This window comes from Talpa europaea, assembly GCF_964194135.1.
Source record: "Talpa europaea genome assembly, chromosome: 12".
Lineage (NCBI taxonomy): Eukaryota > Metazoa > Chordata > Mammalia > Eulipotyphla > Talpidae > Talpa > Talpa europaea.
Genome location: NC_140079.1, coordinates 22,859,853 through 22,877,619, shown reverse-complemented (window position 1 = coordinate 22,877,619; position 17,767 = coordinate 22,859,853). Strand labels below are relative to the sequence as shown.

Sequence of the window (17,767 nt, the reverse complement as noted above, 5' to 3'; positions counted from 1 at the left end):
TGACTACCATCCCAAGTCCAAGCTGCCATTCTTTGCCTAGAATGTTGTATTATAATAGCCTCCTCACTGCCCAGCTGATCCCCCTTCATCCACCCAGCTGCCTCCATCCTTTCCCTACTTTACAATCTTTTCAAAATGCAAACCTGATCCTGTCACCTCCCTTCTTAAATACCTTCTTCTTACAATAAAGATTCATAGTCTTTTGTCATGATAAGCAAGTTCCTGCCCCATCTTATCTGTCTCTTTTCATTGCTTCCTCCTCTCTTTCTAGTATCAGCTCCACTATTACACCCGGACAGAAGGGAGGGGGCCCCTCTTCTGTCAGGGTCCAGTTTCAGCGATACTCTCCTTTTTCATGAACCTATCCAACTATGCATTTCCTCTGTCATACATTTGGTTGTGTTAACGTCTCCTCAACAAGACCAGGAACTTGATGAGTGCAAAGTGAATATCTTAATTTTTGTTGAATGAATGAATGAATGAATGAATGATGTCCTCACTAAAATCCTCAGTCTTGACCTCCTTGGTTTACTATATTGAAATAAATGTTCTCCCCTGCCTTCTTCTTTAGGTATCATTGCTATCTCTTCTCTTCCCTGGGGATCTTTTAGAATAAATTCAGTCACTTCTTCCCTTCTTCATTTGTGAAAATACACTATGGTTACCAATGGCCTCCTAAAAGCCACTGCAGAAGGACTATAGTCCTCACCTTAGCTGAGTAGCCCTCTTCAACTCATCTTCCTATTGTCAATGCTATTTCTGTCTCCCAGTTATCTAGAAAAACATGGACAATCTCTTGCCATTTCTTCCTCCTTTGCCTTCTTTGCTTAAACTTTGCTAATCCTAGACTCTTGCCTCAACTACAATCTCACTGGTGTGTTCTGCCACAGAAACCATTCCCAAAAAAAGGAGTGCTAGTGCTTTCTCTTAAACTTCACATAGGCAGAGCCACCTGCCTAGTGCATCCTTCCCCTTATAATCCAAGAGCAATTTAGATTCTACATTTGTACATTAAACTTATTACCACCCCTGCTCTTCCAATTCTTCCTCCCTCACTATTTTAGTAACAGTAATAACAATAATAGTAATAATAGCAAGCACATGTTAATACTAGTCACGTGCTATAGCACATGGTGCAATAGCACTCTTGCTATTCTCTCTCTCTCTCTCTCTCTCTCTCTCTCACACACACACACACACACACACACACACACAGAGTGCAGCATGAATGAACATACCCATTTTAGATGTGAGAAAGTGAGGTCCAGAAGCAGAGACTTGCCTGAGATCATACAGCTTACAGTGGAAGTACAATGAGCACCCAGGTAGGCACTGAACCGCTAGACTTCGCTGCCTTTTACTGCTGCCCAAGCACAATACCTTAATTTCACACTAGATACCCTTCCTCAACCCAGATGTCAGACCTACTCGACACATTTCTTCAACTGGTTCCTTCTTTTGTCTTCACTACCAAAATTCAGAAATTTATCCATCTGGTCTCAGCTTAAATGCCACCCCTTCCCACCCAATGTCAAGGACTCCCAAAGAGCTTTGGTCCACCACATCATTCTTTTTTGCTTTCTTTTTAGTACGTACTATGACTTGATGTTTTCTTATTGTTTGCTTGTTATTATCTCCACTGACTAGACAGCACCGGGAATGGACAGGCCATGGTTATCTTGTTGACAGCTGTACCCCTCAATGTCTGCAAGAGGAGTTATGTACTCAAAACAATAGTTGCAAGATGAAAGAATTGCCTCAGTTTCCTTCCTTGTCCATCTGCTTCCAGACTTTGCTCCTTCAATTCCTCTCCTACATTGGGACCGAAAAGTGATTTTTCGTACAAGAGTATCTTGGTGTGAAATGGGTACCCTTTCCTCAAAATCCCTAACCCATTCCCTATCATCAATTGATAAAGCCTTCTTGGGCCTCCCCTGGTGGTGCAGGTGGTTGAGCACGCAGCACTGTGAAGCTGTCCGCAGCCTCTGAGCACAGGTTCGATCCCCACCGGCCACGGAGATACCCACACGGTGCAGCAGACCTCTCCTGTCTCACCCACTGCTCCCCCCAGCAGTGTCTTTCAGTCAGTCTGTCTGTTCTGCTCCCCGCTCTGTCTCTGATGAATCCTCCACCCTCCTGCGCATCTGGCCTGTACCCCGGTTCTTGTATGCATAAATAAATAAATCTTAAAAAAAAAAATAAAGCCACCTTGTAGCAAAATGAATTTGATCAGGCCCCTGTCTGCCCTCCTGCGTCCTCAGCCTCCACCTCATGTGCATCCTGTTGCCTCAGCTGGGGATGTGGTCCTTGTGATGAGACTCCTATGCACCTTGCAGCTCAAGCACAACCTCCACTGTGAAGTGTTTCTGGATCCCAGAGCCCACTTCCTCCCTCAGAACCCCTCATCCCCAGCAGAGTAGCTGTGGTATTGTCGAGAAAACTTCTTAACACCACAGAGCCTCAGTTTCCTAGACTCTAACAGAGGACAAAAATATCATCTGCTTGACAGGGTTGTTGAGAGGATTATATTAAAAAGTGTATGCATGATTTACCACATAGGGCCAGGCGCATTAGTAAACAAATTCTTTTTTACTTTACACACAATTCCATGTCGATTAATTGTTCTTATTTATGGTCTCTCCATATTCTACACATTCAGTTAGTGCTCCCTGAAGGGCAGAAGATCTGCTATGAAATGCCAAGTAAAAACCTGATGGTAGCCCAAATTAGGGTGTTAGAGCTAGCACTTATGAAGCACCTACTAAGTATCAGGCACTTTTACCCATGTTCTCTCATTTAGTCTTTCAGAAAAGACTCTCACAAATGAGGAGCCTAAGTGTGAATAAAACTAAGTACACTGCATTTTCAAATGTGCAGTTAATAAGGGACAAAGACGGTCATTGTGATGAAGCCTGACTTATGAGACTTCCACTCATGCCAACACAGAAGTCCACTCTACTCATTTCTCAGCCAGGACTCCAGCAGCCTCCCCACATCTTACAGGCATTTAGTAAAGGTGTGTGGCTCCCTTGCCTGCATGCATAAATGGAATGTGGACTGGTCCAAGAGCAAGATGCCCACAGCTCGGGTACTCAGTCACACCCTAGCCCAGGTCTCCACTTTCCTGACACTGAAGGGCTCCCAGGTCAGCCAAGACCATGCTCTAATACATTGCAAATGGTCCCTAGTAAAACAGCTCTTTTCCATCGTCCTGGCTTTGTTTTTCTTAAGATTTATTTATTTATACAAGAACTGGGGTACAGGCCAGATGTGCAGGAAGGCAAGAGGATTCACCAGCGATAGAGTGGGGAATAGAACAGGCAGACTGGGCCTCCCTGGTGGTGCAGCGGTTGAGCGCTGGGTTGCAAAGCTGCCTGCGGCCTCTGAGGCGCCGGTTCGATCCCCAGCTGCTCCCCGGCCACCGGAGGAGGGTCCCACATGGCGTGCGGACCTCTCCTGCCACCCACTGCTCCCCTCAGCAGTGTACTTCGGTCCTTCTGCCTGCTCTGCTCCCCGCTCTGGCTCTGGTGAATTCTCTCACCCTCCCGCGCTTCTGACTATACCCAGTGTTTGTATGTATGCATAAATAAATAAATAAATCTTAAAAAAAAAAACAAAACAAAACCAGGCAGACTGATGAAATACACTGCTGAGGGGAGCAGCGGGCGAGACAGAAGAGGTCTGCCGCGCCATGTGGATATCGCCTTGGCTGGTCGGAATCAAACCCGCACTGCAGAGGCTGCAGACAACGTCACAGCACTGTGCTCAACTGCCTGCGCCACCAGGGAGGCCTGTCCTGGCTTCGTTTGAAAGTTCCTGCCATTGGGTGATTGTACTAAATAAATATTGGGTGTTTTAGGAAACCTGAATGATGGGTTCAGTTTGGGCTAAACCTGGGAAATAGTGTTTTTAAAGTGTATGCCTGGTTTCACCTAGAAGCATGAGAATGTATTAATAGCCCTTATTCATTATATATACCTAGAGATACATACATAAGTTAGATCTATTTTCTTTTCTACTAGAAATCTGGTGGTGGGGAGGTAATTATTCCTCTTTGAGAAAAGTCTATTTCCCAATAAACTGATTCTTCTCCTAGAGTGAAACCTCTCCCAGAGGCACACCTGTATTGTCTTCCTGCACTCACCCACCCACCATCTACCTCCACCACGGCTCCAAAGATTCTTTCCCTTTAAGACAGAGCATTGAAGTAATAAATAAGAAAAAAAATTCTTAAAAGCCCTTAGGTTTGGACACCATATTGAGACATTAGCCTACTGCTGTAATGTGGACATTTTTTTAAACCATAGTGAGGTAGTTATTTTGTCTCTAAAGCATATATCCATTCTGAACCTTGCCTAAGAAAAAGAGGGGGGGAATCAATGTTTTATTTAACCAACTGAAAATGTATATCATACTGAAGGATTGTAATGTTGATCTTTAAAAGAGAAAAGTCAATGCTAATATTTTTTTTACCTGCTCTATGAAACTCTTCTTCATCCTATAACTGACCACGTGGTATGCAGAATTAATTTCACTTCACTTCAAACTCATTTTCAAATCATAATGATAATTAATACCTGTTCTACCCACCTTATAGGGGGTGTGGAAGAGTCACTGAAATGATTACATACCAGCTTTACCTGTGTAGGAGCCGCCGCCTAACAGCAGGGGGCGCTGCCGGTCAAAAGGCTCCCAGAGCGAAGAGCATCAGTCAGATCCCCATCTCAGCCTTAACTCAGCCTCTCCCCAGGGTCCAGATCTCACACTTGCCCTAGGCCAGGACATCACAGACCAACATCCAAAATACCCCAGAGAGACTCTTAATTGGGTGGAAACATATTAGAGGAAGGATTGGATGCAGAGTGTAGGGGTTTGTTCTGAGCTGAGGCTGGATGATTAATTAGTGCTCTGGGGATGTGTTCTCTCCACGAGAACCCACTGAGAAGATAAAGACTTCATTCAGAAAGGTCACGGTGAACACATAACCGTCCTGAGTTTCTGAGGGTCCACGGCGACAGTCAAGGGATGATTACTCCTGATCACATCCTCTCAAGATAAGCAGATGGAAAACTATGTCCACTGTCCACCATAAAGAGCTCAAGGGACTGTCAGTTGTTTAGGGATGGAAAGAAAAGACCAGGCAAGATACCTAGAGGTTTGCTTTTTCTTTGCATGGGAGACCCTTTGTATCATTACATTTGGTTGGGGGAGTAGGCAAAGGAAAGCTAAAATATATTTTATATCAATATACAATCCCAAATAGCAAACAAAAACAAGGCTCTCTGGTGAGCAAGCTGCCAAGTCCTAGAGTAAAAGATAAGTTGCCTTGGGGAAAATGTATTAAGGTAGGTGCAATTCATGTCTCCCGGGGATGCCCTGAGCAGCACAAACTGAATGCAGGGGTTACCAATCACAGAGCTGACAGAGAAGGAGCAAGTGAAGACATCACAATCAGAAATGGATGGTACCTATTTAGAGAAGCTCGGCTCCCAAGCCCAGGGAAGGCAGATGCATTAAGAAAAGTCTATAGCCCCTTCTGATTTGAAAGCCTAGTTGGTGAAATCCAGGAAACACTGAAAAGAGTGTGGGCCACTCTAGAGACCAAGGGAACTGGCATCAGCTCACAACTGATTAAGAATCTTGACAAAAACGATTAGTCTTTGGCCCTTAGGGCCTCCCACACCCTTGTCTATACTCCAGCTAAACCAATGAGCTGAGCTGTTAATTTTGCTTAACAATGAACATAAAACCAAGAACCAGGGCAGAACTCACAGGACTATAATCTCTAAAGAAAAAAGGATTAGCAAGGTTCCACCCTCCCCCCTCAGGAGGGAATCCTTTATGGGGGAGGGGGCACTTCATTATTTCACAAGGCCTGCTCCATTCTAGTACAGCTCTAAGGAGAGAAAAGTTCCTCCTTATCCTTAGAAGATATTCTTCTCCCTGTAACTTCTCCACATCCAGTTCTATTTCTCAGTCTTTCAGATATTTAAAGAGTACTGTTAATCCATCAGACACCTTCTCTTTTCCAGGCTAACCCCCTTGCCTTCCCGTGAACCTTGTAACGATATGGTTAGCAGTCTCCATGAACCTCTGACACCTACATTCACTCGCATTCTTAATAGTCTTTTCTACACTTCAACGCATCAATTTCCACTTCCAAAGTATTGGGCATGACATACCAGATATAGTCAAAGTAATGCAGGTTAGAGTGACTTTTTTTTTTCCCACAGAAATCCTGCCCATTACGTTCCCTGTCGTGATCCTATACTGAAATTATTCTAACAAAATCTACAAACTCTTATGTCATATTAATATAAATAAATATGTAAATGCCCATTTCCTTGTTGTTGCCATCCATTCATTTACTTGACATAACACTAAATCTTGATTCTATCATCCTGTGTTCTCTACTCCCGCTCAGATGACTGTCTGCCATAAATTTAATACATGCAGTTAAAGCATCTTATTTTTCATCCAGTTTGTTGATAAAAGTGGTAAACAGATCTTGACCAAAACCAGAACTCTGCATTATCCCCATGACCTCCTTTCATTAACATCAATACGGTCAAATGTCTTTGGTCACATAAGTTGAACTTGTCACAACAGACCCCCACAGTGTCTACCGGCTAAGGCACCACATGAAGCAGGAGCTGGCTGATCCTCAAAGCTGTACCTCAGATCCTTATACAGCATCTGGAAGCCTCCTTCTATTACACGGCAGGGAGAGGGGCAGCCCAGACCCCGCAAACCTGCCTGCTCTAAATAGGTTCCGCCATCTGCCACATCAACACAAAACATGAGACTTTAATGGGAAGGAACTTTAATAAAATTAGGAAACAACACAGGAAAAGGTGAAGAATATAGTTTCTAAATCAAGTACACAAAGTTACCCGTCCCCTCGTGGGTAAAAGTCCACCCAAGCAGGACTGGCCCAGAGCAAGGCCCCAAAGCCTGCCACAAGTCTAAAGCATCTTCCAGTGGGGACCCACAGAAAAGGATCAGAAACAACCAGACAAGTCTAGAAGGAAAAGAGCAAAATCAAAATCAAGACAAAAACCACCATTGTCACCTCCCCATGGGTCTCTCACCCACATCTGTGTCATCCAGTCCACGACCCAAAAGGCAGGCGCAGTTTCTTCACGTGTCTCTCGGCTCCATGTGCCTCCTCCAGGTTTCCTCCTGGCTCCCCATCCTGTTTCCTTCCTTTCTCAGTCTCCTCTGCAGCTTCTTCTCTCCCTACTCAGCTCCGCCCTCCCTTGGGTGGGGCAGAACACCTGGAACCTCCCCCTTTCCTGGGGACCACCCTGTTACAATTCTAGCCACTGCACCTCCAAACTCATTCTCCAACAACCTCTGACTGTACAGTTCACTTCACCCCCATCAGGCTGGTGCCTGCCTGCCATTTGCACTATCAGCTGTACATGCCGTCCCAGGCCAGGCACAGGATACCCACCCACCCCCATCCACACTGTACCTGACACAGAAGGTGCGCCTCAAGTCCCAACTCTATTCTGATGGCTCCCTAACATATCTGGTTTGCCACCTACTGTCTTCTCCACTTACTGAACCCTGAAGCCTTTAGAATCAGCGCCTCCAAGTCATCCCGACTCAGCACTTGACTTTCCAGTCAGTCTGAGCACAGCAGTCTGGCATCTCCTATTTCTCTTGACTTTCCACAGTTCTTTCTCACAACAGAAGCACAATTTTACTCAAACCTCTCATCCCTGCCCTTCTAATCTCTGCTTCCATGTTCTCCCTCCTCGTTTGCTCTTACCTTTCTTCCCGCACTCGAGGACTCAGGAACCTGCTGGAATCATCGTCGTGGCTGCTCTGCTGGCTACTCTGTTGGCTGCTGGAGAAAGACACAGGATATGAAATGTTAACGTTCAACTTCTTTCTCAACCCTGGGGGCGGTCACTCAGACTTCAGCCAGAAAAAGAACCAGATTACAAAACTCTCAAGACACAAGTTCCCCCATGTAAGTGTGCAAAAAGAGCACACTCGCTTGCAGCAGGTGAGGGATGACAACCATGTGGTGAAAACCCTGCCCAGCAGACCTAAGGCAGGAAGGGAAGATCTCCTGTCACCTCCTCCTTCCCTGGCTCTATCATGTCAGTGAGCAAATGGCCTCAGCAGTCACTGTAACTGGGGCTCTTAATCCCTACAATGGGATTAATCATCCCATTATTCTTCAGCCTCACCTGAAACTCTCAAGGAGCTGAGGCAGATTTGGGGGTGGGTAGGGGGTTGCTGTTTCCCCGTAAGGGGGATCAGGGATCAGCGTTCACTTAGCCAGCCTCTGTGCCTGGAGGGAAGGTCAAGTAAAAGGAGAATAAGAGGATTAGAGGGTAGAGAATCTCCACCCCCTAAAGCCCTATAAGCAAGATGATTTCGGCCTCTCAGCTCACAGGGTTCTGACACTAAGATGCTTGCATTAAGGTAATGCGGAATTCAACTTCTTGCATCTTACTCCAGAGAAAGGAAAGCTGTTCAGACAGCTCATGGCACTAACTGAACATACACCTGAGGAACAAATAATTTTTATTAATTGCGAATCATTAACTACTCCCGGCATGTCATCAGGACTCCCAAATTACAGCCCCCCTGTCGAATTAGGAGCTGCCTGCATTTTTTTTATAGCCCCCTGAGCTAAGAATGATGTTTGTTGTTTTAAAGGTTTGGAGGAAAAAGTCAAAAAACAAATATTTCATGACATGAGATAATTATATAAAATTCACACTGCTGTGTCATAATGTTGTATTGGAACCTAGCCCGCCCTCTCATTTAAGTACTCTCTAAGGCTGTTTGTTCTCTTGCTACAAAGGCAGGGGAGAGGTTAAAAAGGCAGAGCTGATTGAGGCTGCGTTGAATGAGGTCACGTAGTGGCACCATTAGTCCAAAATATTTTCTATTGGCCCTTTACAGAAAAAGTTAGAAAACCCCTGCTATACACAGAGTCCATTAATAATAATTTGCTGTTAACATCCATGGACTACCACTCCGCATGCACCCACATAGCCAAAATTGTATCTTTGTTCTGGTGTCTTGTCTACCAAAATAAAAGGCATTGGTTTCTCTGAAATACCTGCTTAGACTAGATTCTTAGGAGACTGCAAACTCCGAATGACCTTGCTCCAGTGCCTGGACAGTCTCAAGCAAAGGATAGCATGACTTTTTGTGGTCACAGTTATATCCATGCTTTTATGTGCCCCTCAGCACATAGGTAAATGACATGAGAAGCAATTTACATCAAATTTGCCAACACACATACCAGTCACCAAAACGGTATGGTACAGGTAGCCTCCAAATGCTTGCTCTACACAAAGCACTTTTTTGCCTCTTGTTCTCTGTGGAGTGACTATTCATTTCCCCATCGCCAGGTCACATAGACTTGCCTACTAAAAAGTCCTTGAAACAAAACTTTACTATGGTGTTGTTGCCCCCATGGGAGGGCTCACATTGAGACACACCCGTTACAATCACCAACTACCCTCTCCTACAGAGGCGCCCCCTTACCCACAGTTTCACTTTCCCAGATCTGTTATCCACAGTCAACCACGGTCTGAAAATATTACATACAGTAAGATAGTCTGCGAGAGAGGGAGAGCGATCACATTCAGATAACTTTTGTTACTGTACATTGTTGTAATTGTTCTATTTTATTATGGTTGTTATAATTGTTAATAAATGAAATGTTAATAAATGGACAATCATAATCTCTTACTGTGCCTAATTTATGTATTAAACTTTACCATAGGTATGTACCTGTGGGAAAAACAGTATACATATATATTTATATGTGCGTGATATAGATGTAATATATGTGTGTAATGTATATTTGTAATATATGTGTGTGTGTAATATATATATGGGATTTAGTACTATCTAGGGCTTCAGGCTTCTGTTGGGAGTCTTGAAATGTATTCCCTGAAGATAAGAGGGCAATGGTATAGTGTTGTAGTAAAGTAGGCACCCATAGACGACTGGATCCTCAAAGCAGAAACAGCCCCCGAGGCAAGCATCAAGAGAGGAACAGCAGCCTATAATGCCGGCAGCATGTGTGAGAAGAAAGGGTGCCTGGAGCACAGTGTTGTACATCGATAGCAGTCCGTGGGGCTCAGCCACCCCAGTGACCATGATCTGTGTGTCACAGCCTTTTCAAGGGAAAGAGAAAATTGAACTCCATTGAAGGCAGGAAGGACTGTGTCTTCCTTCTCACACTATCCTCTCCCTCTGGCAATCAAAACCGAAAGTGAACATATAAAGGGGGCTTCCAAAATTAGATGGCCATGTACCATGGTTTCAGAAAAATAATTTTGAGCTGATCGTAGCAAGTTATTCCACTAGGTGGCACTGTTGACTTTCAAACCAGAATCCGCCAGCCCAACCCGGGCTTCCAGAATCACTAGAACCAACCTCCAGAACCTCCTTCTGGTGTCCCTGTTGCTTAGAAAACAGCATGGATGGTGGGGATGAAAGCAATAGTGGATCATCTTCAAGCTGCTTATTAGTTCTAAATAATTAAGAAATACCAACTGTTCTAAATAAGAAGTATCAACGCATGCATTCAACAAATATTTATATGATGTTCTCAGGAACACGTATGTATTAAACTTTACCATAGGTATGGAAGTGTGGGAAAAGCAGTATACATATATATTTATGTGTGTGTGATATATATGTAATATATGTGTGCAAGGCAGCATTGAGACAAGGTTAAGCAGACTGGAAACTGCCATCTGGAGTTGAACCCAAGCTGCTCTCCTTCCTAGTTATATGACCCCTGAGCAAATTATTGAACACAATTCCCTTACCTACTAAGTGCAGACAGGGCCTCCCCGGTGGCGCAGCGGGTTGAGTTCAGTGCTGTGAAGCTGTCCGCAGCCTCTGAAGCACGGGTTCGATACCCAGCCCGCCAGGGAGATTCCCACATGGGGCGGCAGACCTCTCCTGTCTTGCCTGCTGCTCCCCTCAGCAGTGCCTGTTCTGCTCCCCACTCTGTCTCTGGTGAATCCTCTCACCCTCCCGTGCCTCTGGCCTGTACCCCAGCTCTTGTATACATAAAAAAAAATCTTTAAAAAAGAAAAGTGTAGGGCCTCCCCAGTGGCACAGCGGTTGAGCGCTGGGTTGCGAAGCTGCCTGCAGCCTCTGCAGCGCCGGTTCGATCCCCAGCCACCGGGTGAGGGTCCCACATGGCGCGCAGACTTCTCCTGCCGCCTGCTGCTCCCCTCAGCAGTGTACTTCATCGGTCTGCCTGTTCTGTTCTCCGCTCTGACTCTGGTAAATTCTCTCACCCTCCCGTGCTTCTGACTGTACCCAGTGCTTGTATAAATAAATAAATAAATCTTTAAAAAAAAAAAGGAAATTGTAATAAATAAATAAATAAATAAATAAATGAATGAATGAATGAATGGATAAAAAGTGCAGATAGATGTTAGTGATAGTTCTTAGCAGGTAAAGCTGTTTGAGAATTACAGAATAAACGTGAATTTAGAGAACAATATTTGGCACATGGTACACGCTGTATAAAAGCTATTATTTAGTATGTGTCCGGCACGGATCTGTGGGCATAGAAGATAAAGACATGAATTAGATGAGGATTCTGTTCCCAAGGTGTCTAAAAACTGGAAAGGGAGAATCCATTTAAAGAACTATTTATAAAAGAAAATAGTAATGCTTAGAAATATACATTAAGTGCTATGGCAACACAGAACAAAGATCACTTAACAACAAGGTTTTTGTGATGTTATTTGAAATGAGGGTAGATTCAGGACAAGCAGAACTGAAAAAGAAAAGCACTCTAGACCAGCTTCGTTTACCAAGCACTCAGCATGTACCAGGTACAAGATGGGCACAAGGACTCACAGTGCCCTGCAATGCAGCAACACAAGAAAGATGGACAAGGGGTAGCTGGCAGACACCTCTGTGGAGGTTTCAGGAAATACACTGGAGAGGTGAATAGGAGGGACTGCGGCAACAGACACCGGGTGCGTGGGATCCTTCCTTCTCTAAAACCCCCAGAAGGGGCCTGGTCCTCTCTCCTCCCACTTTTGTTGTTACCCAACTATCTTAAAGAAATGACATGGACAAACATGGTTCCTCCATTTGATCCCATGACATCTCATGACATAGTATTACTAAAGAGAATTCCCTAAGATTCAGGCATTGCCTCACCCTGTCATAAAAACTCTCAATTCTTCTGTCATGTGATAGGGGGTAGACTACCCTGGTCCCTAAAAGAATGAACCAGTCTTCCAAGGTCTATAGAGGGGTATGTAATGCTACACCCCCATGTAGGCCATTTTAGACAAGGTCTGGGTGGGACAGGGTAACTGGTCTAGGTTCTACAGCTTAAGGAAGTAGAGAAGAGCTTGTCGGTAGCTCAGAGGAGGGCACCACCAGATGAAAATGTTCAAAATCTGGAAAAAGTCCCCTAAACAAGGATTTGGATTGACTTAGCCTGGGCACCAGATGATTGGAACTGGGCTCAGCACAGTGACATGTGTAAGCAATTGCTTGCTGTTCCCCCAAGACACCTAGGGAAGCCATAGATACGCCTTATATCCCCCGTTTTAAATTCAATATTCAGCTAACATTTTAAAATAAATTTTGAGAGTGTAGACTATGCTACTAAATAAAGTGAGGAAGCTCTTCTTTATATTCCAGAACATGTCTGAGTGATGTGAAGCTGAAGCAAATTGAATCCTGAATCCTGGTTTTTGTTCCACACCAGCAAGTTAGTGCTGGGAGCTTATCCTAGAAGGTCACATTAAGCCAATAACATCGGGAAGGGCTGGTAAAGGTCCACTGTAAGCTGAGCCAAAGCACACTGCATTAGGCAGAAAGTCACAGGCTGTGAGCATGAAAACCGCAGTGCAGGCTGGGTAAATTCCCATGATTCCTCCCCCCCTCCCCCACCAACCAGGACACGTGCAGAAAGTACAGGCTAAGCCCAAGTGCCACTAGGAAGGTGTTCTTTTGCCCTCTGGAAAGGACAGCATTATTGCTAGGGAGACTGAGAATGGCATTTTTTTCTGAATTGGTGCTTCATAATTACAAACAGCTCTTTCTCTCCCAGATAACACTAAAGGGGGTCATGGCTTATTAAGGGGTTCTGAGAGATTCAGGGTGTTCCAAGCAGTGGTGAGGATGTGCAAGCTGTACAACAGTATTTCCCAAACCTATTGGAGACTGTACACTTGCCCACCCAAAGATCCTGCAGGCTGATTTACTGCATCTCTTTGCTTTTGGCTGTAATCAGAACAATCTGGGATGTTAGCACCTATTATCTACCACTAATTGGAAGCTTTGAAAGGCTCAGAGTGGCTCTGATTGATGTCTGTCTTTGATTAATCAAAAAAGGGAAAAGACATGACTTTAGACCATGGATGTGTAACAGGTGGTCCCAGGAAAAGGGGAGGTACCAGGTTCCCTGCCCCAGCCATGGAAGGGTGGAGCTGAGCAGGGAGAGAAGAAGCTGGAGAGGAGACTGAGGAAGGAAGGATGGAGCCAGAAGGAGACATGGAGGAGGCACGTGGAGCAGAGAGACACGTGAAAGAGTTGTTCTTGCTTCTTGGTCGTGGACTGGTTGAAATAGATGTGGGTGAGAGACCCGTGGGGAGGTTAACAATGACTGTTTTGTTTTCTACCTTTTTTTAAAATTTTAAAACAATATTTGCTTCCCTCCACCCCCTCAACTGTAGTCCCCACAGAGTTTCCTTCCCCAAGGCACCCGTTCACCATCACCACAGTCCCCTGTGCTCCTCCCTTCCTCCCTCCCTCTGATTTCTCTCCCTCCTCCTCCCCTGCAGGATGTCTCTGATTTATAATTGAACAATGACAGTTTTTATCTTGGTTTTGATTTTGCTCTTTTCCTCCCAGACTAGTCTGGCTGTTTCTGACCCTTTTCTATGGGTCCCCGCCAGAAGGTGCTTCAGACTTGTGGCAGGCTTTGGGGCCTTGCCTTGGACCAACCCTGTTTGGCTAGACGTCTGCCCATGAGGAGATATATAACTTCAGGTGCTTGATTTGGAAATTTTATTCTTTTCCTTTTCTGTGCTGCACACTAATTGTGTTAAAGTTCCTTTCCATTGGAGGTCTTACGTACTAGAGTATATTTTGTCTTGGTGGGGGGAATAGCAGAACCTATTTAGGGCAGGCAGGTTTGGGGGTTCTGGGGTACTCCTCTTCCTGTCCTGTAACAGACTGAGTAGACATAGGGTGGACACAGACAAACCTACGTGGGACCCTGACTTTGTTTCTTATTGACTCTCTCGCTCTGAACAAGTCACTTCTCTTCTCGCCAATTTCCCTGAAAAATAGGCTAAATACCACTTAGAGAACTGTGTTGAGGATTAAGCTGTGAGTAATCCCATTACAGTATCTCAGTTGAGGATTTGGTCTCAAAAAGACACAGTTCTCATCCTGACTCTGATACTGGGCACATTATTTAATTTTTCTAGTTGTCAGATGGGGGTAGTAGCACATACCTTAAATGATGGCAGTGAGAATGAGAAATATTAGAAATCATCTACAGAGAAAGTCTAGGGCAAGGTGTAAGTTAGTATTTCTCTGGTATGTGCACCATAGATGGTAGACATCAATTGCACTTAATATTCACAGTTCGCCAGATAAATATTTTGAAACACACACTGCAAGGTGAGGTGGGGAGGGCAGGAGTGGGGAGAGATGATCAAAAATATACTTGTAGCACAAATGTTGAGGGTCACTGACCTGATAAGTAGGGTCATGACAGAAGGGAAAACTAGGTTTTCACATGGAATTTACATCCACCTGTGAAATGACTGGCCTACTCCACATGAATTAAAGTAGGAAAGGTAAACAGGGGAGGAGAGCCAGGTAGCAATGAAGTGGAGAAGAAAGAATAGTTTCTATTTGTCATCTGGCAACTGAATATGGGAAAGTCTAATAATAGAAAATAAGTAAACAGATGTGTTTTGGGGGCACTGCCAATGACTGCCAGCTTCTTACACAACATACCTGAATATTCTCAAGTACTGCTTAGAAAATGGTATGTTTGGGGTGAAAATTGATACTTGATCTAAAAAAGTTAGCAGGACAACTTCTGCTGAATGGTTCCCACGAGAACCTACAAGAGGAGGTGAAAGATGTAGGGACACAGGACCCAGCTCATATCAATAGAAGCAAGTAATGTTAAGCAACGTAAGTCAGAAGGAAAAAAGAAAAATATCGATGGCCTCACTATGGGGGAATATAGGGAAACTGAACAAAGGATGAGGAAAAAGACAAAACCTGCAGGCAAACCGTAGATCTGAAGCACAGAGCAGGGGAAGGGAAAGGAGAGAGGTCAAAATAGGGAAGGGGAGAGCACAAGGGACTATGGTGATGGTGACAGGTGCTGCGGTGGTGGGATATTATGGGAACTACACATGAGGAGAGAAATCAAAATGTACAAAAATGAGCAACAATATAAGAAAATTTAAAAATAATTAAAGAACATTTTTTAAAGATTTATTTATTTATGCATACAAGAACTGGGGTACAGGCCAGAGGTGCAGGGGGTGAGAGGATTCACCAGAGACAGAGTGGGGAGCAGAACAGGCAGATCTACTGAGATACACTGCTGAAGGGGGCAGCAGGCGAGACAGGAGAGGTCTGCTGTGCCATGTGGGTAGCTCCCTTTTTAAGGAAAGGTCTCCCTCAGTTCCTTTATTTTTCCTTCCTTCCCTTCAGAGCCATATTTTATTCAAAGAACACACCCCATGGCAATTGCCAAGCTTCCATCAAAACCATATCAGAATAAGCTGGGCATTTTACTCTGCAGATTCCTTTCCCCAAACAAGTCAAAACCTGAACCTGACTAGGACAGTCTTTTTTTTTTTTTTTTTTTTTTTTTAAATTTCTCAATGATTCTGGTGGGCAACCAAGATTAAGACCCACTAAACTTCACACCCACTGCCTTTGCTTCCTCAACACTGATTCATGAATTAGTCCATTGCAACCTGGACACCCTACTCCCCACCACACCCTACCTCCTTGGTTTCAAAAACCAGGACTTCCCTTATTGCCCAAGTCAATGATAATTGTTAAGTCCTCATCTTATTTGATCATGCAGGCAGGTTTGACATTGAAATTATTCCCATTCTTTAAACTTCATCCTGCCCTTACCTTCTATAAAAAGGGGTTTTGTCCTACTTTTGTTTCTCTCTCTCTCTCTCTCTCTCTCTCTCTCTCTCTCTCTCTCTCTCTCTCTCGGACAGAAGAGTCTTCATACTCCTCTACTTGGTGCTGAAATGTTGTCCAGGACTCTTTCAGCCACTCATTTAATAAAATATTAAATGCCAGCTATGTACCAGGCATTGTTCCATAATCTAGACACCAAGTATTGAGTAGTAAACAAAATGTGTGTGTGTGGAGGGAGATCATCATTCTTGAGTTCACATTCTACTGGGTTCCCTCCTTTCCTAGCTTTCTACCAGGGGGACAGAGTGTCACGGATTTCTGGAACTGTTACCAAAATACTATGTGATCATATTGTATTGTACATTCCTGGGAGAGAGTTTGTAGTTCTTATTGATTCTCAAATACGACAAGCCTGCAATCCACAGATTAAGATCCACTGCAAGACATCTCCGGAGAATCACATCCATACCCAGGACTTCAATTATGACAGGTAAGCTGATGACTCCCAAAGACAGCAGAGAGCCCGGCCGTCACTGGTTACATGTGGCTATTCAAAACTACGTTAATTAAAAATTCAGTTCCTTGGTAGCCCTAGTTACATTTCAGGTACTCAATACTACACAGTCTATTAGCCTCCTTGGTAGACAGTGCAGATACAGAACATTTCTGTCATGGCAGAAAGCTTGACTGGAGTGCAGAGATTTCCAGATGAAACCCAGAGTTTGAGTTCTAGCTCTGCCTCTCACTCTTTGAGTAACCCAAAAACAGCTTAGTTACTTTACCTCTCTCTACAATCCTGCCCCCTTACATCTGTTCAAACGTTAAGTTATTTCACAGACTGCTGTGAGGACTGGGCAAGTTAACTAATATAGAGCACTCCACAAGGCCTGCTGGATAAAGCGTTTCCGATTAATGCTAACAATACTTATTTTTATCATCATGCATTTGTAGTGGTACTGAGCTCTCTTGAATGTCCAACAGGAGTCTCTGATGAAGCATGCCCAGTACTGGATATGCCATCTTTTCACCTTCTCCTTGTAGTGCATTAAGTGTTAAGAGAGGTTCCAAGTTCCCTGCCCCACTTAAGAAGGGATGAAATTGAGCAGCCAGAAGCTATGTAACATGGAAGGCAGGTGGGCTCAAAAGAGTCACATGGAGAAGGACCCACTTGCTTCTTGGCATTAGACTTGGAGGAGAGACATGTAGTGACACCTGAAAGAGACACGTGTGTGGGAGACATGTGGGGAGGCTGACAATGGCAGCCATTACCTTGATTTGTATTTTGATTTTTCTCCTTTCGTCCCAGACTTGGCTGGCGCCTTCACCCCCTTTCTATGGTTCCCCGCCAGAAGCAGCCTTAGACTTGTGACAAGCTTTCAGATGTCAGCAAGGCCACTTCAGGCCTAACCTGTTTGGCAGGACATTTACCCATGAGGGGATAGGGAATTGGGGTGTTTCATTAGGAAACTATTATCCTTTCTTCCCTTCTCTCTCTATGCACACTAATTTTATTAAAGTTCTTTTACTCTAAGAGTATACTTTGTCTTTGTGTGCACGGGACGTAAGGGACAAACCCGTTAGCATGAAAGTTTGGGGGTCC

General features: G+C 44.4%; 1 protein-coding gene across 7 annotated transcripts in view; it reads right to left on the bottom strand.

The window, feature by feature from the left end:
- The window catches only part of GRAMD1B (GRAM domain containing 1B), a gene marked incomplete at both ends in the record, with an annotated part of 161,111 nt that overhangs the window by 114,849 nt on the left and 28,495 nt on the right, over window positions 1-17,767 (bottom strand). For 3 of the 7 annotated variants that reach the window (XM_084249004.1, XM_084248999.1, XM_084249005.1), the window contains one exon: window positions 7,778-7,855. In XM_084249004.1, the coding sequence (XP_084105130.1) occupies window positions 7,778-7,855 (78 nt within the window). Of the gene's footprint in view, window positions 1-7,777; window positions 7,856-17,767 lie in introns of those variants that run through there. The other 4 variants (XM_084249011.1, XM_084249002.1, XM_084249006.1 and 1 more) reach the window with 3 other exon arrangements.